This window comes from Fusarium solani, assembly GCF_023522795.1.
Source record: "Fusarium solani strain SB1 chromosome Unknown bctg00000004, whole genome shotgun sequence".
Lineage (NCBI taxonomy): Eukaryota > Fungi > Ascomycota > Sordariomycetes > Hypocreales > Nectriaceae > Fusarium > Fusarium solani.
This window is the reverse complement of record NW_027072152.1, coordinates 1,724,666-1,740,096: the sequence shown is the minus strand read 5'-3', so window position 1 is coordinate 1,740,096 and position 15,431 is coordinate 1,724,666. Positions and strand designations below refer to the sequence as shown.

Below are 15,431 nucleotides of genomic sequence, written 5' to 3'. Positions count from 1 at the left end.
TTTTCAACGACGTCACTGAACAGCTGTTGTTAAATCGTAACGAAAATAAGGAGATCGCTGGAATTATCTCTGAAAAATTCACCCGAAAATCTATTACAAAAATTTGAACCCTTCTCAAGCAGAACATCGCAACTCCTCAACTTGTTCAACACCAATTTGAAAAGGACGTCGATCCCTTGGGGCTCACGTGACATATCGGCCCCCCACTCCACGTGCAAACCCCCCTCGGTTAGTGCCGTTCAGGCTCTGTGCGGCGTTGAATGGGTGGATGACTGGGCGAACCTTCGTCGTGACCCAACGTTTGGTTCATCCAACGACTCGATATCTTGGGAGGCATAGCTCTTCCTGAGCGACCTGCATACAAATTGTTTGTCTCTTGTGCATGGGGAAGCACTTTTCTCCCCCTCTATTCTGTTTGTTCACGACATCTTGGGCGCCAAAATACCGCTCCCAAGCCTTCCGGCCCCAACCCTAGCGACTACCTACCAGGTGAGGCGATTTGCCCTTCAAGCTCTCGAACCTTTCTAACTTTGCCCTTCCAGCTCTCTAGCTCCTGTACCTGTCACAGTACCTACCATGGAACACATGCGGGGCGTCACTGCCGGCCCTGGCAAGCAGTCTGCCCAGCAGGAATCCCCTGAGCAGCTACTCGACGTCTTCAAGGCAGCGGCGCTATCCGTTACGAAACTGTACAAGACTTCTGCGGCCGCACAATCGAAGGCTCGGGCCGATGGGTATCAGGACTGTCTATACGATATGCTGGCGTTTTTGGACAAGGAGACAACGGGAACAGGCGACGGGGATGGCTTGAAGATCCGGAGATGGGTTAGGGAGAGGCTTGATGGTCGGGAGAGCAGCTCGCCAAACACCGAAAGCGAGGACGAAATCGACAAAGCAGAAACATCTTCATCACCCGAACTCACTCGCCCCAATACCGTTGCCCAGCAGATGAGCCAAATGCGAACCGACTCGGCACCTCCAAGCATCCCTCCTACTGCTACTGTTGAAGAACAAACACCACTTGTGGTCCCTTCCCAAGACAATTTCACGTTCCAGTCTGCGCATCCGTATCCCAATATCGCCACTCTCAATCTTTCCGACTCGAGACCTCACGACGGCTCATCTATGACGGCCACAAGGCCGTCCAAAACCCGCTTGAACAACCCAGGTCGAGCATGTCCCAGAGGGCCAGGGCATTTGGCCCAAAGGGCTGGAGCTAAGCGCAAGTTGAACTTTGAGGAGATATTCGATCTTGGCAGCCTGGGTGGAAAGGATCCTTTCGGCAACGGAGGGGGAAGCGAGGCCGGCATGCTTAGTGCCCGGCTGGTGGACACAGGTACCTTTGGCTTGCGCATAGCATACTTATCACTGGGCGATGGAATTCGATAAACTGGATGGGATGAGGGCATGTTTACAGACGGACGCATGGACTAGCATTAGAGCATGGGCGGCGTTTGGAGGACGTAACGACTGCATTTGGGGGTGTTGAGGCTTTACACACACAATGTCTATTGGCGGTTTGCCATGATATCTACAATGAATATGATTACTTAACGATGATTTGGATGTAAACATTACTATCAAGAGGCCTCATGATCTTTCCTGCTTGCCTCCCTGCCTACCATTGATAGGTAGGTTGGGGGTAGATCAGCATGGCCATCTTCTCTTCTTTCACACCCTCGGCGACAATGCCAGGGCAACCAGGGCAGCAACCGGAGAAGCCAATTTCACTATACTAGTAGCCCCTACAAGATGATAAAGATGAGGTTATATTGCTCCTTGTATGCCTGTTATCGAGAGCCGTGTCAAAGCCACCAAGGCTCACCTGAATGATAGCTAAGCACGAGGTGGAATGCACGATGCTCTATCTAAAATTGGCACAGAACTATAAATATTGCATTAGAAACAAGGGAGAAAGAATAACCAAGCATGTAAGTTCGATTTTGAGTTTCCAGCAACATGGTTCTCAACGTTATTAGAGCCTGTTTGACTCATGCAGGCACTATTGGACGTTGTTATCAGGTCAAATCCGAGGACCAGTAGGTGACAAATCTCATATCAGGAGAGGATAATGATAGAAAAAGATCTGTCATCTGTAATGACATGGGTGATGGGTCTTTTGACCTGCCAACCTGTGAGAACCTCGAACAAGGGCTCACATGGGTGGATGAATATTGTTCCAGTTTTGTGTTGGCTTCAAAGGCTGTTCTCTGTGTTCAAAGCTGTCACTGGATGGATGCACACTCCGCCCTTGCGCTTTGTTGACTATGTAAAGTCAACAAGTTAACTTTAGATGACGACAACTTCAAGCGTGGTACGTATACAGGTCCTGTCAACTGCGGTTCGCCAGAGAACAATACCACCCTCCTGCGCATACGTAGGCGGACGATTAACCATCCCTGCTTACTCTATGCGACCTGCTGCTTGTCATCAAGACACGACAGGCGATCTCAACCATTGTAGGTGTGGCGTCAACGCAATCCACGAGACATTGTTGACGTCTCCCTGGGTGGCTCAGCACCCTGCTCGCACGCAAGCAAGCAAGCCACCAGAACTTGGCGATCTGCCTACAGGTACAGTACCTACACAGTCTGACAGGAGCGAGGACGCGTGCGAATGCGGGCTCAGTTTCAGCTCGGCGGATGGGCGTAGGTAGTGGTTTTCTATTTGACAGGGGATGCAAGAAAAGATTTGACTTCCGACGGATACTCGTGTGAGAAGCAGGTTTCATCCTCCACCTTGTTCTATGCAGGTCTGGGCTGCAGTTCTGGCCTCTTTTTTCTGTTAGGCCCTTGCCAGGGAGCAAGCAATAAGGCCATCAGCGATTGACCGAGCACCAACAGCAAGGCATCCATCCATCTTGGCCAGATTGCAAGCGCCCTGGCCAAGCAAGCGCCGGGTGATCCCATCCCTCAGCCTGAACAGGACTGGGCACCTGGTGAGAAGCTGTGCCGGCGAGCCGTGCTCTGCAACATTGTCCGTACTCCTTGTCTGATGCCCAAGGAGGCAGTTGGGAGTCATACTGTGGCTCAGTGCTTCATGTATTCGCCATCGTGCTGGAGCCACGCCCATATAGATGGAATTCATAAGCATTATCTATGAATTCCTCATCAAGGCAAAAGAGTGCCGAGGCTGGTGTGTTTTGTCATCTGAGGCTAGGCCTAAGGCACAGACATAGAAGGTACTGTTTGATTCTGGCACCAGAAAGGTACCTCCAAGACCCATGGCGGATGGCGGGCTGCCTCCCCTCCCCGCCCGCTCTCTGGCTCTGGGCATGCCTCGACGTCTGATTCTCCAGCCATTGGATCAAGTTGGACACTCGCTCAATGAACGCTCAGCGCAGTGGAGGCGAGAGGAACCTTTGGTAACCACTAATCTCGGGTTGTCTAGGCACTCTGGCCCACCAAAAGGCACCCGGCCACCCGGCCTGTCTACCCGCCAGGGCGCATGGCGGATGGGAAACAATGGAAGGTCGATTGGATTCCTCTAGGCAGTTTCTGCCCGCTGAGCTGCCTGTAGATTTGCCATCTGCCCCTGCTGGGAGCCCAATGTATCATCCTGGTGGCATCCATGGAGGTACCTTCCCCCCTCCCACCACCACCTGCACCGCTGAGAACTATCCCCGTCTCGTCCAAGGCCCCATCCTCCGCCGCCCTCACGTCCTCCCATCATCATCAACACCAACCACGACGCAGATACTCTTTCACCAGCCCACTCGTGGCGACGTGGGAACTACCTAGCTATCGGTCGACCTACTTCCGTCTCTACTCCTCTCCAAAAACAAAATTTCTTCTCTCGCTGTCGCGCTGTCCTCGTCTCTTTGGCTTCAAAACGCCCTTCTCGCGTGTCTATTCTCTTCCCGTTCCGGCCGCCGCCTCCTCGCTTTGGAAGCGGGGAGTCCGTGTCTGGTCTTTAGGCCCGCCGCCCGTGCACAGCCTCAACCTCCCCCCATTGCCCCAACTCCAGCGTCGTCAACTTTCTCCAGCCGAATCCTCCTAGTCGATCCCGTCCTTCGAACGCCTCTCCCTGATAAGGCTTCGACTGCGCGTCTTGCTCCTGCCATCAGGAAGGATATTCATCAACGTTGTTGTCCTTGCCGTGACCTAGTCCCTCGCTGCGCTGCGCAAGAGGTGACACCATGACCAGTCGCACCGATTCCGGGCTGCCCAAGTAAGTTCATTCCCAGCCGCCCATCCATCGCATCGCGTTCTGCGCCTGCGAAGGGGCATTCTATCCATTCGGCCCCTTCACGATACATGTGCTAACGGTTCTGCAGCAGGGCCAACCTTCGGGTTACGAGTGAGTCGCTCTCGTCCTTATACCCCTCCGCCCGAGTTCCTCTGTTGACATCATCCTAGTTATCGCCGCCGATGGTCTTTATAAGAGGGATGTTTTCCGTATGTCGTTCCAGAGTAAACAAAGACTCGAGCTCCTCGTTAACACGCACCAGGCTTCCCCGACCCCTTCGCCGTCGCAACCATCAACGGAGAGCAGACGAAGACGACGACCGTCAGCAAGAGGACCCTTAACCCGTACTGGAATGAGAGCTTTGACTTGTAACGTGCCCCGCCACCCCAAACCTAGGACTTATCAGACTCACAGCCTGCAGCCGTTCCAACGAAGATAGCATTTTGGCAGTTCAGGTCTTTGACCAAAAAAAGTTTAAGAAGAAGGACCAAGGTTTCCTGGGCGTCATCAATATCCGAGTTGGAGATGTCATGCCCGAACTCAGTGCGGACGCTGACGGTCAGTTGACCTGTGCCACCTCCTCGACACTTGGAACACCCTGCTGACATAGACATGCGCCTTTCAGACCAGATGCTTACACGAGACCTCAAGAAATCAACCGATAACCTTGTTGTTCATGGCAAGCTAATCATTAACCTTTCTTGCAACCTCAGCGCCCCAGCCCGCGGTGGCCAAGCATCGTCAACTCGACCTTCACTCGGCGCCGGCCCTTCGAACCTCTCCTCCCTCTCCGCACCCCCCTCAGAGAACCGCCCAGGATCCTCCATGTCCGGACCAAATGGAGCTGCCAGCTCGCAGGTTAACCTGCCGCACCGCCCCTCTAGCATCAACTCTGTTGGTGGCGCCAGCGCTCCTGGGCCAAATGCCAGTGGGCAGCCTCGCCAGTCAAACCAGCTGAGTCCATTCGAGGATGCGCAGGGGCGTCTGCCTGCTGGTTGGGAACGCCGTGAAGACAACCTGGGACGTACATACTACGTTGATCACAACACTCGAACGACGAGCTGGAACCGTCCGACTTCAAATGGCGCCCAGGAACAGCGAAGCGACAGAGAGGCGGCCACTCAGGTAGAGCGGCAGAGACACCAGAACCGTACCCTACCTGAGGACCGAACTGGCTCCAACTCGCCTACTCTTCAAGCACAGCAACCTCAGCAATCATCATCCCCGACCGCTAACGCCGGCGCGGTGATGCACACTGGGGCTACGAGCCCAGGTTCAGGCGAGCTACCACCAGGATGGGAACAGAGATGGACCCCCGAGGGTCGACCCTACTTTGTTGATCATAACACCAGAACAACCACTTGGGTTGATCCGCGCCGACAGCAGTATATCCGCATGTACGGTGGCCAAAACAACGCCAACGGACAGATTCAGCAGCAGCCAGTATCACAACTCGGCCCCCTTCCAAGCGGCTGGGAGATGCGCTTGACGAACACAGCTCGTGTCTACTTCGTCGACCACAACACTAAGACCACGACCTGGGACGACCCACGACTTCCGTCATCACTCGACCAGAACGTTCCTCAATACAAGCGAGACTTCCGAAGAAAGCTCATCTACTTCCGTTCCCAGCCGGCGATGCGCATTCTTAGTGGACAGTGCCACATCAAGGTGAGACGGTCTCATATCTTTGAGGATTCGTTTGCGGAAATTACTCGCCAATCGGCTACGGATTTGAAGAAGCGGTTGATGATCAAGTTCGATGGTGAGGACGGTTTGGATTACGGTGGTCTCTCACGAGAGTTCTTCTTCCTCCTTTCACACGAAATGTTCAACCCCTTCTATTGTCTGTTCGAGTACTCGGCCCACGACAACTACACCCTCCAGATCAACCCTCACTCTGGAATCAACCCGGAACATCTGAACTACTTCAAGTTTATTGGCCGTGTCGTTGGTTTGGCTATTTTCCACCGCCGATTCCTGGATGCCTTCTTCATTGGCGCCCTCTACAAGATGATGCTTGGAAAGGCAGTCGCTCTTGCGGACATGGAGGGTGTTGATGCCGACTTCCACCGATCTTTGCAGTGGATGTTGGACAACGACATTTCGGGTGGAATTTTGGAGCAGACGTTTTCGACTGAGGACGAGCGCTTTGGAGTCATGACAACGGAGGACCTCATTCCCAACGGACGAAACATCGACGTCACCAACGAGAACAAGAAGGAGTATGTTGATCTCATGGTCAAGTGGCGAATCGAGAAGCGCATTGCAGAGCAGTTCCAGGCTTTCAAGGAGGGTTTCCAAGAGCTCATCCCTCAAGATCTCATCAACGTCTTTGATGAGCGTGAGCTTGAACTTCTGATTGGTGGTATTGCTGAGATCGATGTCGATGACTGGAAGAAGCACACCGATTATAGAGGATACACTGAGTCGGATGAGGTTGTTCAGAACTTCTGGGCGACGGTGCGCTCGTGGGATGGAGAGCAGAAGTCTCGACTACTACAGTTCACGACGGGTACTTCTCGAATCCCTGTCAACGGATTCAAGGATCTTCAGGGCAGTGATGGCCCCCGACGATTCACGATTGAAAAAGCAGGAGAGATTACCAACCTACCCAAGGCACATACTTGGTAAGTCCAGTTTGATATTTCTGAGTGAGAGACAAGACTAACGGCGAATAGTTTCAACCGACTCGACTTGCCAGCTTATAAGAGTCTAGAAATGCTTCAACAGAAGCTCACGATTGCTGTTGAAGAGACAATGGGCTTTGGCCAGGAGTAGACGAGACGACAAAGGCGCCACTGTTTGGTGGAGATATTGAACTTGCAACATTTACACTACCTATAGGCGACTGCTGTGGCGTTGCCCTTCAAGACAGCGACCTCTTCTCTCTGCCCCTTCCTCTCGCTCACACACACACAAACAAACTGTTTTGGGTATTTGCTTTGGTTCAAAGAGTGGACAGACCTGGGTCGTTTGGCGCTGGTGGATTAATTGACGTTCAACATGCGATTGATGCAACCCCTGTTTCCCTCTCTGCGCCAGCTCAGTAGCGTAGCGTATAGACCAGGGACGGCATCCAAGCCTCGTCGCCCGAGCGGACGAGATGGGCGTGGCTCGTTGGGTCTGCTCTGTGGTGGGACGCCCTCGTGGGCATTGTGGAATTCTTACTCTACGGCTTGACCGAGGTGGACACCAGAATCGACGGGGGCCCAAGCAAGGATGAATGGTGATCGATGCTGTTTTGACAAGTGGAAAAGAGTCTGTACCTCTGTGTATTACGTACGATGTCGGCGGACGAGACGGATGGAGCCAGCGAATTTAGGCGGAGGGAAAGATAGGGTTCACAGCGCCTCCTTTTTTAACATTCATCATATACTATACAAGAACGTTCACTACGTAGATGCTGTATCTTTTGAGTGTGTTGTTGGTTGTCGACTGTCCCACCGTTTGAGGTATCAAAGCACCTTGATAGATAGAGTTGTGACTGTTGAGATAGATACGCATCTCTAACTCGGATGGAGGAGTGTGACATCATCACCAGATGCCTATTGCGTCTTGAGATATCCCGGACCAAGGTGATTGTTGCAAAGAGCCCATGTCAAGTAGGGACGGTATTAGCTCGCTGATTGATTTCAAATATTGTTGTCATCTTCAACATTGATGAATTGGCAATTCCCAAGTCAGCCCCTCAACTACGAATCACAACCCAGGCATATCGTCTCCGCATACCTGGCCCGGCGTGGTGACAGAGTGGTGTTGTACAAAATTGCATTTCCTTCTACCATTCTACCGGCGGGAACCCCAGTATGTACACCCGGTAACAACAAAAGAAAGACGTCTTTGGTGCCGCCATCCTCTTTACACGGCCTCTTTGATTCCTCTCCTGGATCAATGCACTCCAAAATCATCCAAATCCCGACAGAATAGCCGACACCAACGTCTCGGTGCGTCTTCTGCCCCAGCCCTGCTGTCCAATCCTTCCTTTTGCCTCGTGGCCTGTCGTCCAAAACCAAGGGGGCAGGCAACTCCTCAACCATGCTCACTCCATCTCTTCATCGTCGGTACCACATGCGGGTGATCTTGGTGTTGCGCATCTTGCGCTGGAGCTGGAAGATGCCGTACATGAGGGCCTCGCTGGTGGGGGGGCATCCGGGGACGTAGACGTCGACGGGGACGATACGGTCGCAGCCACGGACGACGCTATAGCTGTAGTGGTAGTAACCTCCACCGTTGGCACAAGAGCCCATGGAGACGACCCAGCGGGGGTCGGGCATCTGATCGTAGACCTGTCGGAGGGCGGGAGCCATCTTGTTGGTGAGGGTGCCGGCAACGATCATGACGTCGGACTGTCGGGGAGAAGCTCGGAAAATGATACCGAGACGATCCTGATCGTATCGTGGGGTGGAAAGGTGCATCATCTCGACGGCGCAGCAGGCAAGACCGAAGGTCATGGGCCAGAGTGAGGACTGACGAGCCCAGTTGGCTATCACATCGAGGGTGGTACTGCGGGGGGTTCAATTAGCTCGAGGTCATGGATGAGGACGACGCAATTGGGTTCGGAGAAGACAATTATCGAGGAAGTTCGAGTATCGTAAAGGGACAGGCCACGTACAGGGCGTATTGGATGACGCTCTTGGTACCCTCCTCGCTGGGAAGAGGGACCTCCTTGCGGACCTTGGCAAGACCCGACGAGGCCGAATGGGTCTGCAGGGCGCTGGCATCGCGACGAGAATTGGTCGAGAAGGCGGCGGCGGTGGTTCGGAAGGGGGCAATGGCCATCGAGGGCTTGACTGCGAGGCGGTTAACGAATGTCGACATGGCGACGGGTCCCATCTCCGAGCCAGCGTCACAAAAAACCCGCCGGGCCGGGGATGGATTGTATGTCGCTCTCTGTTGGAAAACACGCACCTCGGAGGGCCATTGCGGCCGCGGATCGCGAGGCGGGAAGCATCTTGCGAGAGTGGACGAGTCGGCGGACGAGGCGGCCTCGATCACTCGGGTTCAAGAGGAGGGGAGATTGGGTGCGAGGATCGAGAGGGCGTTGGCAAGAGGGAAGCTTTCGGTGCTCGAGGAGGATGGGATTCGCCTCTCTTTGCTTGCGGACCAGGAATAAGATGGCTCTGATTGGTCCGAGGTGAGCTGGAGAGTCCGGGGATTAGCCGGTTCGGTCTGGTGATGGATAACCTCGGCGGCGATTGGTTGTGGGGTGTTAGTGCAAGTCGTTAACAAGTGGGAATTGGGAGTCGATGACATGGACGATTGATGTCTCTGAAACAATCTTGACAAGTATTTGAGGGGGCAGATATTTTGTGCATTCATTCTAACATCTCAACGTGAGGACGAACAAACAGGTGTGTGGGTAGTTGAAAGGGACCCTGTGTGAGTCTCGACTGAGAGTAGAGGAGACTGTCTTGTCTTGGATTATTTTCTTCTGCTCTATCATTGTGATGATATGGCAGATGAAGAGACGTAATGATTTCTCTTAGGGCAGCTATTCTCAGTGACATACTCTCTTCTTTGTTCTTCTATTGCAAAACTCCTGTGCACAGCGTTCCATGTTCACTGCCCCAAGTACATACCCCATCGTTTACCGCCATCAGCCTCAATGAAGTTACTACATGTCACTCTATTCTTGATCTTAGCATGGAAGATCACGCTTGTATCTGTGCCAACACTTTCCCTGTATTCGGGCAGTTTTCGCAAGTCGAATGCAAGGCTATAACAGTTGGGAGGCACAATGCAATTATCCCAAGGGTTGATGTTGCACACCCACTGACTAAAACATTCCGGGTGGCTTGCAGCAACATCGTAACGGTAACACATCCATCAAGCATTTGGATAAGGTGCAACAGAAGCCCATCAGCAAACACGAACGGTTGAATCTTTTTGCTTGTATGTAACTGAATTTACAGTTTGAGGCGCAAAGGAGATGCTTCCATGAGCACATCGACCCATTGCTGAGGGGGTAGAGCAAATATTTGGAAAGTTACCAACATGGGTCCGAATTACATCTTGTAAATAGTTATAACAAAATCTCCTTTTAAAATAACCGTTATAACTATTATGATATATAAAATTAAATCCATTACTACCTGGGAAGGTTTTCTATATTATAAAGATATTTTATGACTAAAAGTTAGCCTGGGCTGCCCAGCCAAGCTAAGGCAATCTAAAACCTTGGAGCTCAGCCAGTCCTCGCCCACCACACCCCCAGTCTCATACAGTACCCAGTCAGGCGCCTGTCGGTCCTCGACAACCTGCAACTCCCAACCATCGCGTCGCATCCATCACAGTTGCAAATAAAACAGACCATCTCTGGCCTTGTTTGTGCAAGGCCAACACTCTTAGCCATGTGGTCCTCTTCTGGGAGCAGCAAGAAGCCCGCTCAGTCGGTGAGTTTTGCCCGCCCTCTTTGTCCTGTCCTCGAGCTTGATGATGCTCACGAGACTCGACGTAATCGGTGCCCTCCTTGCTAACAGCCCCACCGCCGCAGGAGATGGTCCAACTCGGTATGTGCTTGCGATTCCCTCTCTCCACGGGGTCGGGGTGTTTTGAGGTAGCAGGTTGCTCGTAACAAGGCCGAATGTGCTGACGATAGATCAATTGCTGCTTGACAGATCGCTCAGAGTATGTCTTGTCCTGTCCTGGCTGTTGTCTGTGCTCGCGCGCTGAAGCATCTCGACCAGGTCCGTATCGCCATTCTGGAGACCGCCTCCAAGAGACAGCCACAGCTCTACCCCTAAGAGGAGTATCACGTCGCCTGGAGGTCATGGCTCTGGCCTCGTGGTGGGCGCCGCCTACTCACATGCCGATATTCTCAAGTTTGACTCCCTGTAAGTCGTCGACCTGGCCGTGAAACATCATGTTCTCTCCCCTCTGATGCCAACCACCAAGAAACCCATCCAGCTCCTCCCGACCAAAGACCCCCCCTTCCTCCTCCTCAACCAAGATCAGAGTCCACGAAGCTTCTCCCCCGCCACGTACAACCCCGAGCAAGGCATCGTCGCCGCCCTACAAGAGTTACATCAACTTCCTCTCCAACACCAACGATGACTGGAAGGCGGACGAAGACGATATGATGGGCTACGAGGACGACGACGGTGATGACTTTGGACTGCCCAGTCTTTCGAGCATGAAGAGGAGGTCGCGGCGCATCGCTACACAGAACAGGGCCGAGTCAAGTACATTATCGCCGACTACAGAGGAACCTCCCGATGCCCTTCACTCGAGACGGTATTCAAATAGCGCCGATATCGCTGTCGAGCGTCCCGCGCCTACATATCCCATGCCCAAGAAGAGCGAGGGCAAGATCCTCCGACCTCAGTATAAGGAGATCCTCAGAGGTGTGTCATGCAGATGGATCAAGATGGACATGGCTGATCATGAATAGACCCTGCCAACGCCCTGCACCTCATCAACTACCCAACCGTCCCCGCGAACGCTACACCAAAGGAAGCCGATGCTATTAATTCTCGAATCACCCGTATCAACAAGTTCAAGAAGCTTCTCCAAGCCTCTACCATCTCGCTGCCCGACCTGAGGTCGCTGGCCTGGTCTGGCGTGCCTCAGGAGGTCCGCGCCATGACCTGGCAGCTCCTTCTCAGCTACCTACCTGCAAACAGCGAGCGCCGGGTCGCCACATTGGAGAGGAAGCGCAAGGAATATCTCGATGGCGTACGTCAGGCCTTTGAAAGGGGCGGCGGAAATGCTGCGGCCGGTACGACTAGCACAGCCCCTACAGGCAGGACACGGGGCTTGGATGAGGCAATCTGGCATCAGATCAGCATCGATGTTCCCCGAACAAACCCACACATCGAGCTCTACAGCTACGAAGCCACTCAGCGGTCGCTAGAGCGCATCCTCTACCTATGGGCGGTCCGCCACCCAGCCAGCGGCTACGTTCAGGGCATCAATGACCTGGTGACGCCGTTCTGGCAGGTATTCCTTGGTATCTACATCGGGGACCCCAATATTGAGTCTGGCATGGACCCAGGACAGCTCCCTAAGTCGGTTCTTGACGCGGTCGAGGCTGACTCCTTCTGGTGCTTGACCAAGCTGCTCGATGGCATCCAGGATCACTACATTGTGGCTCAGCCCGGCATTCAGCGCCAGGTTGCTGCCCTCCGTGATCTCACAGCGCGTATCGATGGCAATTTGTCCAAGCACCTGGAACAAGAGGGTGTCGAGTTTATTCAGTTCAGTTTTCGCTGGATGAACTGTCTCCTGATGAGAGAAATCAGCGTCAAAAACACCATCCGCATGTGGGACACTTATTTGGTTCGTACTCGTCTTATTCACGCTAATTCACTGCTAACTGTCTATCTAGGCCGAGGAACAGGGCTTCTCCGAGTTTCACCTCTACGTCTGCGCCGCCTTCCTCGTCAAGTGGTCCGACAAGCTCGTCCGCATGGACTTTCAGGAGATCATGATGTTCCTTCAGTGCCTCCCCACAAAGGACTGGACCGAGAAGGACATTGAATTGCTCCTCAGCGAAGCCTTTATCTGGCAGAGCCTCTTCAAGGGCTCGGCCGCTCATCTCAAGGGTCAGCCAGCCCGTGAGCCCGTTACGAACCTGCAACTCTAGGCTCCTGAAAAAGAAAAATCACCGTCGTCCTCCTAGTAATTCTGCAGCTGCTATGGCGTTGGTTTCTGATTAGTGATGATGGATTGGATGGGGGATTTTGTCTCGTAGCGAAAGCGAGAGTTTGTGAGGTCAGAAGGCCTGTATATATCGGCACATTAATGAGGATGGCAATGAGGATGAGCATGAGCATGACGGTCAAACAACAGCATCATGACCCAGGACAAAGCAAGACCCAAGACGAGTCAAATGCATACGTCGGAGTTGATTCTGCTTCAAAAGAGGTTTTATTTTTCTCCTCTATCGGTGATGGGGATTTTGGTATCATGTTTACTATTTCGGTACAAAGGCTATACCAACTTTTTCTACAGTTAGAGTATTAAGAGCGAGGGACTCCCTTCTCATCCCATCCATCTCTTGCTTTCCTGCTCGCTCGCTTGCTTGATCCTATTCATCCAACGTCATTTGGTATTGTACAGGCGGTTTGCTTCGGGTACATGGGTATGCCTCCTTCATGTATGTATGTATATGGACGCACCCCGGATGATGATGATAAACGCCCACCCTCGCGTATCGAATGCCATCCACATTATCCTCGAGATATCCCGCCTCTTGTGAGCGCATCATCCAACTCCGAACGCCAGGCCGTGATAATTAGTATATACGTGAGCGCCCTGCAGGCAGAATCCTCAACCTGGGGCTATCCTGCCCAGGGGAGTGCCGTATAGGTGCCAAAGAATCGATTCCGCTTTCAACTCATCGATGAGATTCCACCAGGTCCTTAATGAACCCTAATCTTTCGCGATCTTCGTCGCAGACTCGCGCCCACTCGAGTAGTAGACGCCAGGTGTAGAGTGCCATGTCTTCACGCCGCAGAACCTGTCCAGCCCACTCCTTGCCCTTCTCAGCGATGTAACGGGCAGCCGTGTCGCCACCAGCCGCGTCATCGGTGAAGAACTCAAGAATGGCGTAAAGGTCCTGGAACGTGTTGTCGAATGGCACGAAGTGAACCCACGGGGTCAGACGGTCGTCGTGCCACTCAGCATAGACGGTGGCCTTGAGTGGCATACTCGAGGAGCGCAAGAAACCGCGGAATCGAGCGCTGAACGAGTTGCCGTCGGTGTCGGGGAGGAACTTGTATTTATACTGCTCCTTCATGGGCATGTACTTGACTTCATGGAAGTAGGGGGTAAGATGGCCGCAACGATCATCGCAAAGCATGCGAGCGAAGCCGCAGTTCGCAAACTTCTCGAGCCACTTGCCAATCGATTTAGAAGAGCGATGAGAGCTGTTGTACTGATCGTGTGATGGCAATTGGAAAGTCTTTGGCTTCACACCGCCATTCTCGACGCTATCGACATAGCTGCCGTTGAGCATTTGCATCAGCCGATGGCGGTGGAAGCGATGCCATTTATCAGCCGTGGCTCGACCGCCAGAAGCATCGCCTCGCCAGACAATGCCCGTCTTCTTGGCATGCCATGCAGGTCCCATCTTTTCACCTCCAGAGTAGAACTCATTGTCGGTAAGATACATGGCTCCGGGGATAAGCATCTCGTTATTCATAGGGAGCTTGGATCCGCCAAACATGGGAATCAGCTCCTTGGACGTGGACAGACTAAGAGGCTGGACGAAGCTACCATGCATCTGGCGAAGATGCGGTTGCAGGCAAGGGTCCTGAGCGGCAGTCCAGTTCTTGATATAGCCCTTGTAGGCGTAAGGGGCGTTCCAGTCTGTGGGGTAGTCGACGGGACCTTTGAGATCGGAGACTTGCTGAGCATTGCGCGATGGAGTGTTGGGGTCACACGTCACACGGGCAAGCTCCCAGTAGTTGTGTGAGCTATTGTACCACGTTGGGTCGTACGGCTGAGGCTTCTCGGCATCTAGTTTGGCAAGGCTCTTGAACTCGGTCATGACCTCCTTTACCGGAGGTATGCGCCGGTTGCTGCCCTCCTGATCCACAAGCTTGGAGAGCTCTTCAAACGGGACGAGAAGGCGAGGTTCGTCCATGTAATTAATTGGCATGTCAACGTCGGGCAATTCCTTGGCAAAGTCTTTGACAAGGTCGGTCCATAGTTGGAGCCATGGGACGCGGTCTTTGGTATCGCCTACGCCGGTGGCCTCGCCGTTGCGAACCTTGACGACCCAGTGCCAGGCAGATGCGCGTCGAGCGAGGGTTTGAGGGTCGAGCGCCCAGTATGGAGTCAAGTCCTTGTATATGCGATCAAAGTAGTCCTCGACAATAACGGCATCCGAGGCCATGGCGGCCTCGATCCACTTGTCGAAGCCTGGAGGTGGGTGACGGCCGCGACGGATGCGATACCGTTCGGCGGCGTCATGGAGGTTGTAACTGCGCTTTGTAAGAAGCGTCTCATGGCGTGCGCGAGCGTCGGCCATGAGCTTCTTGATCGGATGCTTGGGGCCTATGGTGACGGGCCCCTTTGGTTCGGTAACGTCCCAGCCCTGGCTGCTGGTCCATAGTAGGTAGTTTGTGATCGCGAAGCATACGATGAATGCCGTGCTGAGGTAACGGAAGACTAGGCGAGAAGGCCAGGCCGATAGCCATTGCTTGAGTCGCGGCCACATGACGAGCATGGGGGAGGAATTAGGAGGCGAGGCGGGGAAGTCGGAGGGTCTATGCGCGCCACGGAGGAGCAAGATA

The 15,431-nt window shown here is 53.4% G+C and overlaps 5 protein-coding genes across 5 annotated transcripts; 3 read left to right on the top strand and 2 right to left on the bottom strand.

Moving 5' to 3' along the window:
- Nucleotides 1–576: 576 nt before the first annotated feature.
- MRS44_007604 (uncharacterized protein) lies at nucleotides 577–1,389 on the top strand (the record flags this gene model as incomplete). Its single annotated transcript, XM_046276020.2, has 1 exon — nucleotides 577–1,389. One exon carries the CDS (start codon nucleotides 577–579, stop codon nucleotides 1,387–1,389), a length of 813 nt encoding a protein of 270 aa, XP_046134389.2.
- Nucleotides 1,390–4,138: 2,749 nt separating this feature from the next.
- Nucleotides 4,139–6,969, top strand: MRS44_007603 (uncharacterized protein; the record flags this gene model as incomplete). The annotated part of the gene is made up of 7 exons (XM_065620589.1): nucleotides 4,139–4,170; nucleotides 4,277–4,299; nucleotides 4,359–4,397; nucleotides 4,451–4,556; nucleotides 4,610–4,746; nucleotides 4,799–6,818; nucleotides 6,870–6,969. The coding sequence occupies 7 exons, from the start codon at nucleotides 4,139–4,141 to the stop codon at nucleotides 6,967–6,969; spliced, it is 2,457 nt and encodes an 818-aa protein (XP_065476661.1).
- Nucleotides 6,970–8,243: 1,274 nt separating this feature from the next.
- Nucleotides 8,244–9,009, bottom strand: MRS44_007602 (uncharacterized protein; the record flags this gene model as incomplete). Its single annotated transcript, XM_046281091.2, has 2 exons — nucleotides 8,244–8,694; nucleotides 8,804–9,009. The coding sequence occupies 2 exons, from the start codon at nucleotides 9,007–9,009 to the stop codon at nucleotides 8,244–8,246; spliced, it is 657 nt and encodes a 218-aa protein (XP_046134391.2).
- Nucleotides 9,010–10,626: 1,617 nt separating this feature from the next.
- On the top strand, nucleotides 10,627–12,775 carry MRS44_007601 (uncharacterized protein; the record flags this gene model as incomplete). The annotated part of the gene is made up of 5 exons (XM_065620588.1): nucleotides 10,627–10,700; nucleotides 10,878–11,024; nucleotides 11,098–11,534; nucleotides 11,582–12,468; nucleotides 12,518–12,775. The coding sequence occupies 5 exons, from the start codon at nucleotides 10,627–10,629 to the stop codon at nucleotides 12,773–12,775; spliced, it is 1,803 nt and encodes a 600-aa protein (XP_065476660.1).
- A 753-nt stretch (nucleotides 12,776–13,528) lies between these two features.
- On the bottom strand, nucleotides 13,529–15,355 carry MRS44_007600 (uncharacterized protein; the record flags this gene model as incomplete). The annotated part of the gene is made up of 1 exon (XM_046269320.2): nucleotides 13,529–15,355. The coding sequence occupies one exon, from the start codon at nucleotides 15,353–15,355 to the stop codon at nucleotides 13,529–13,531; it is 1,827 nt and encodes a 608-aa protein (XP_046134393.2).
- Between the last annotated feature and the right edge of the window lie 76 nt (nucleotides 15,356–15,431).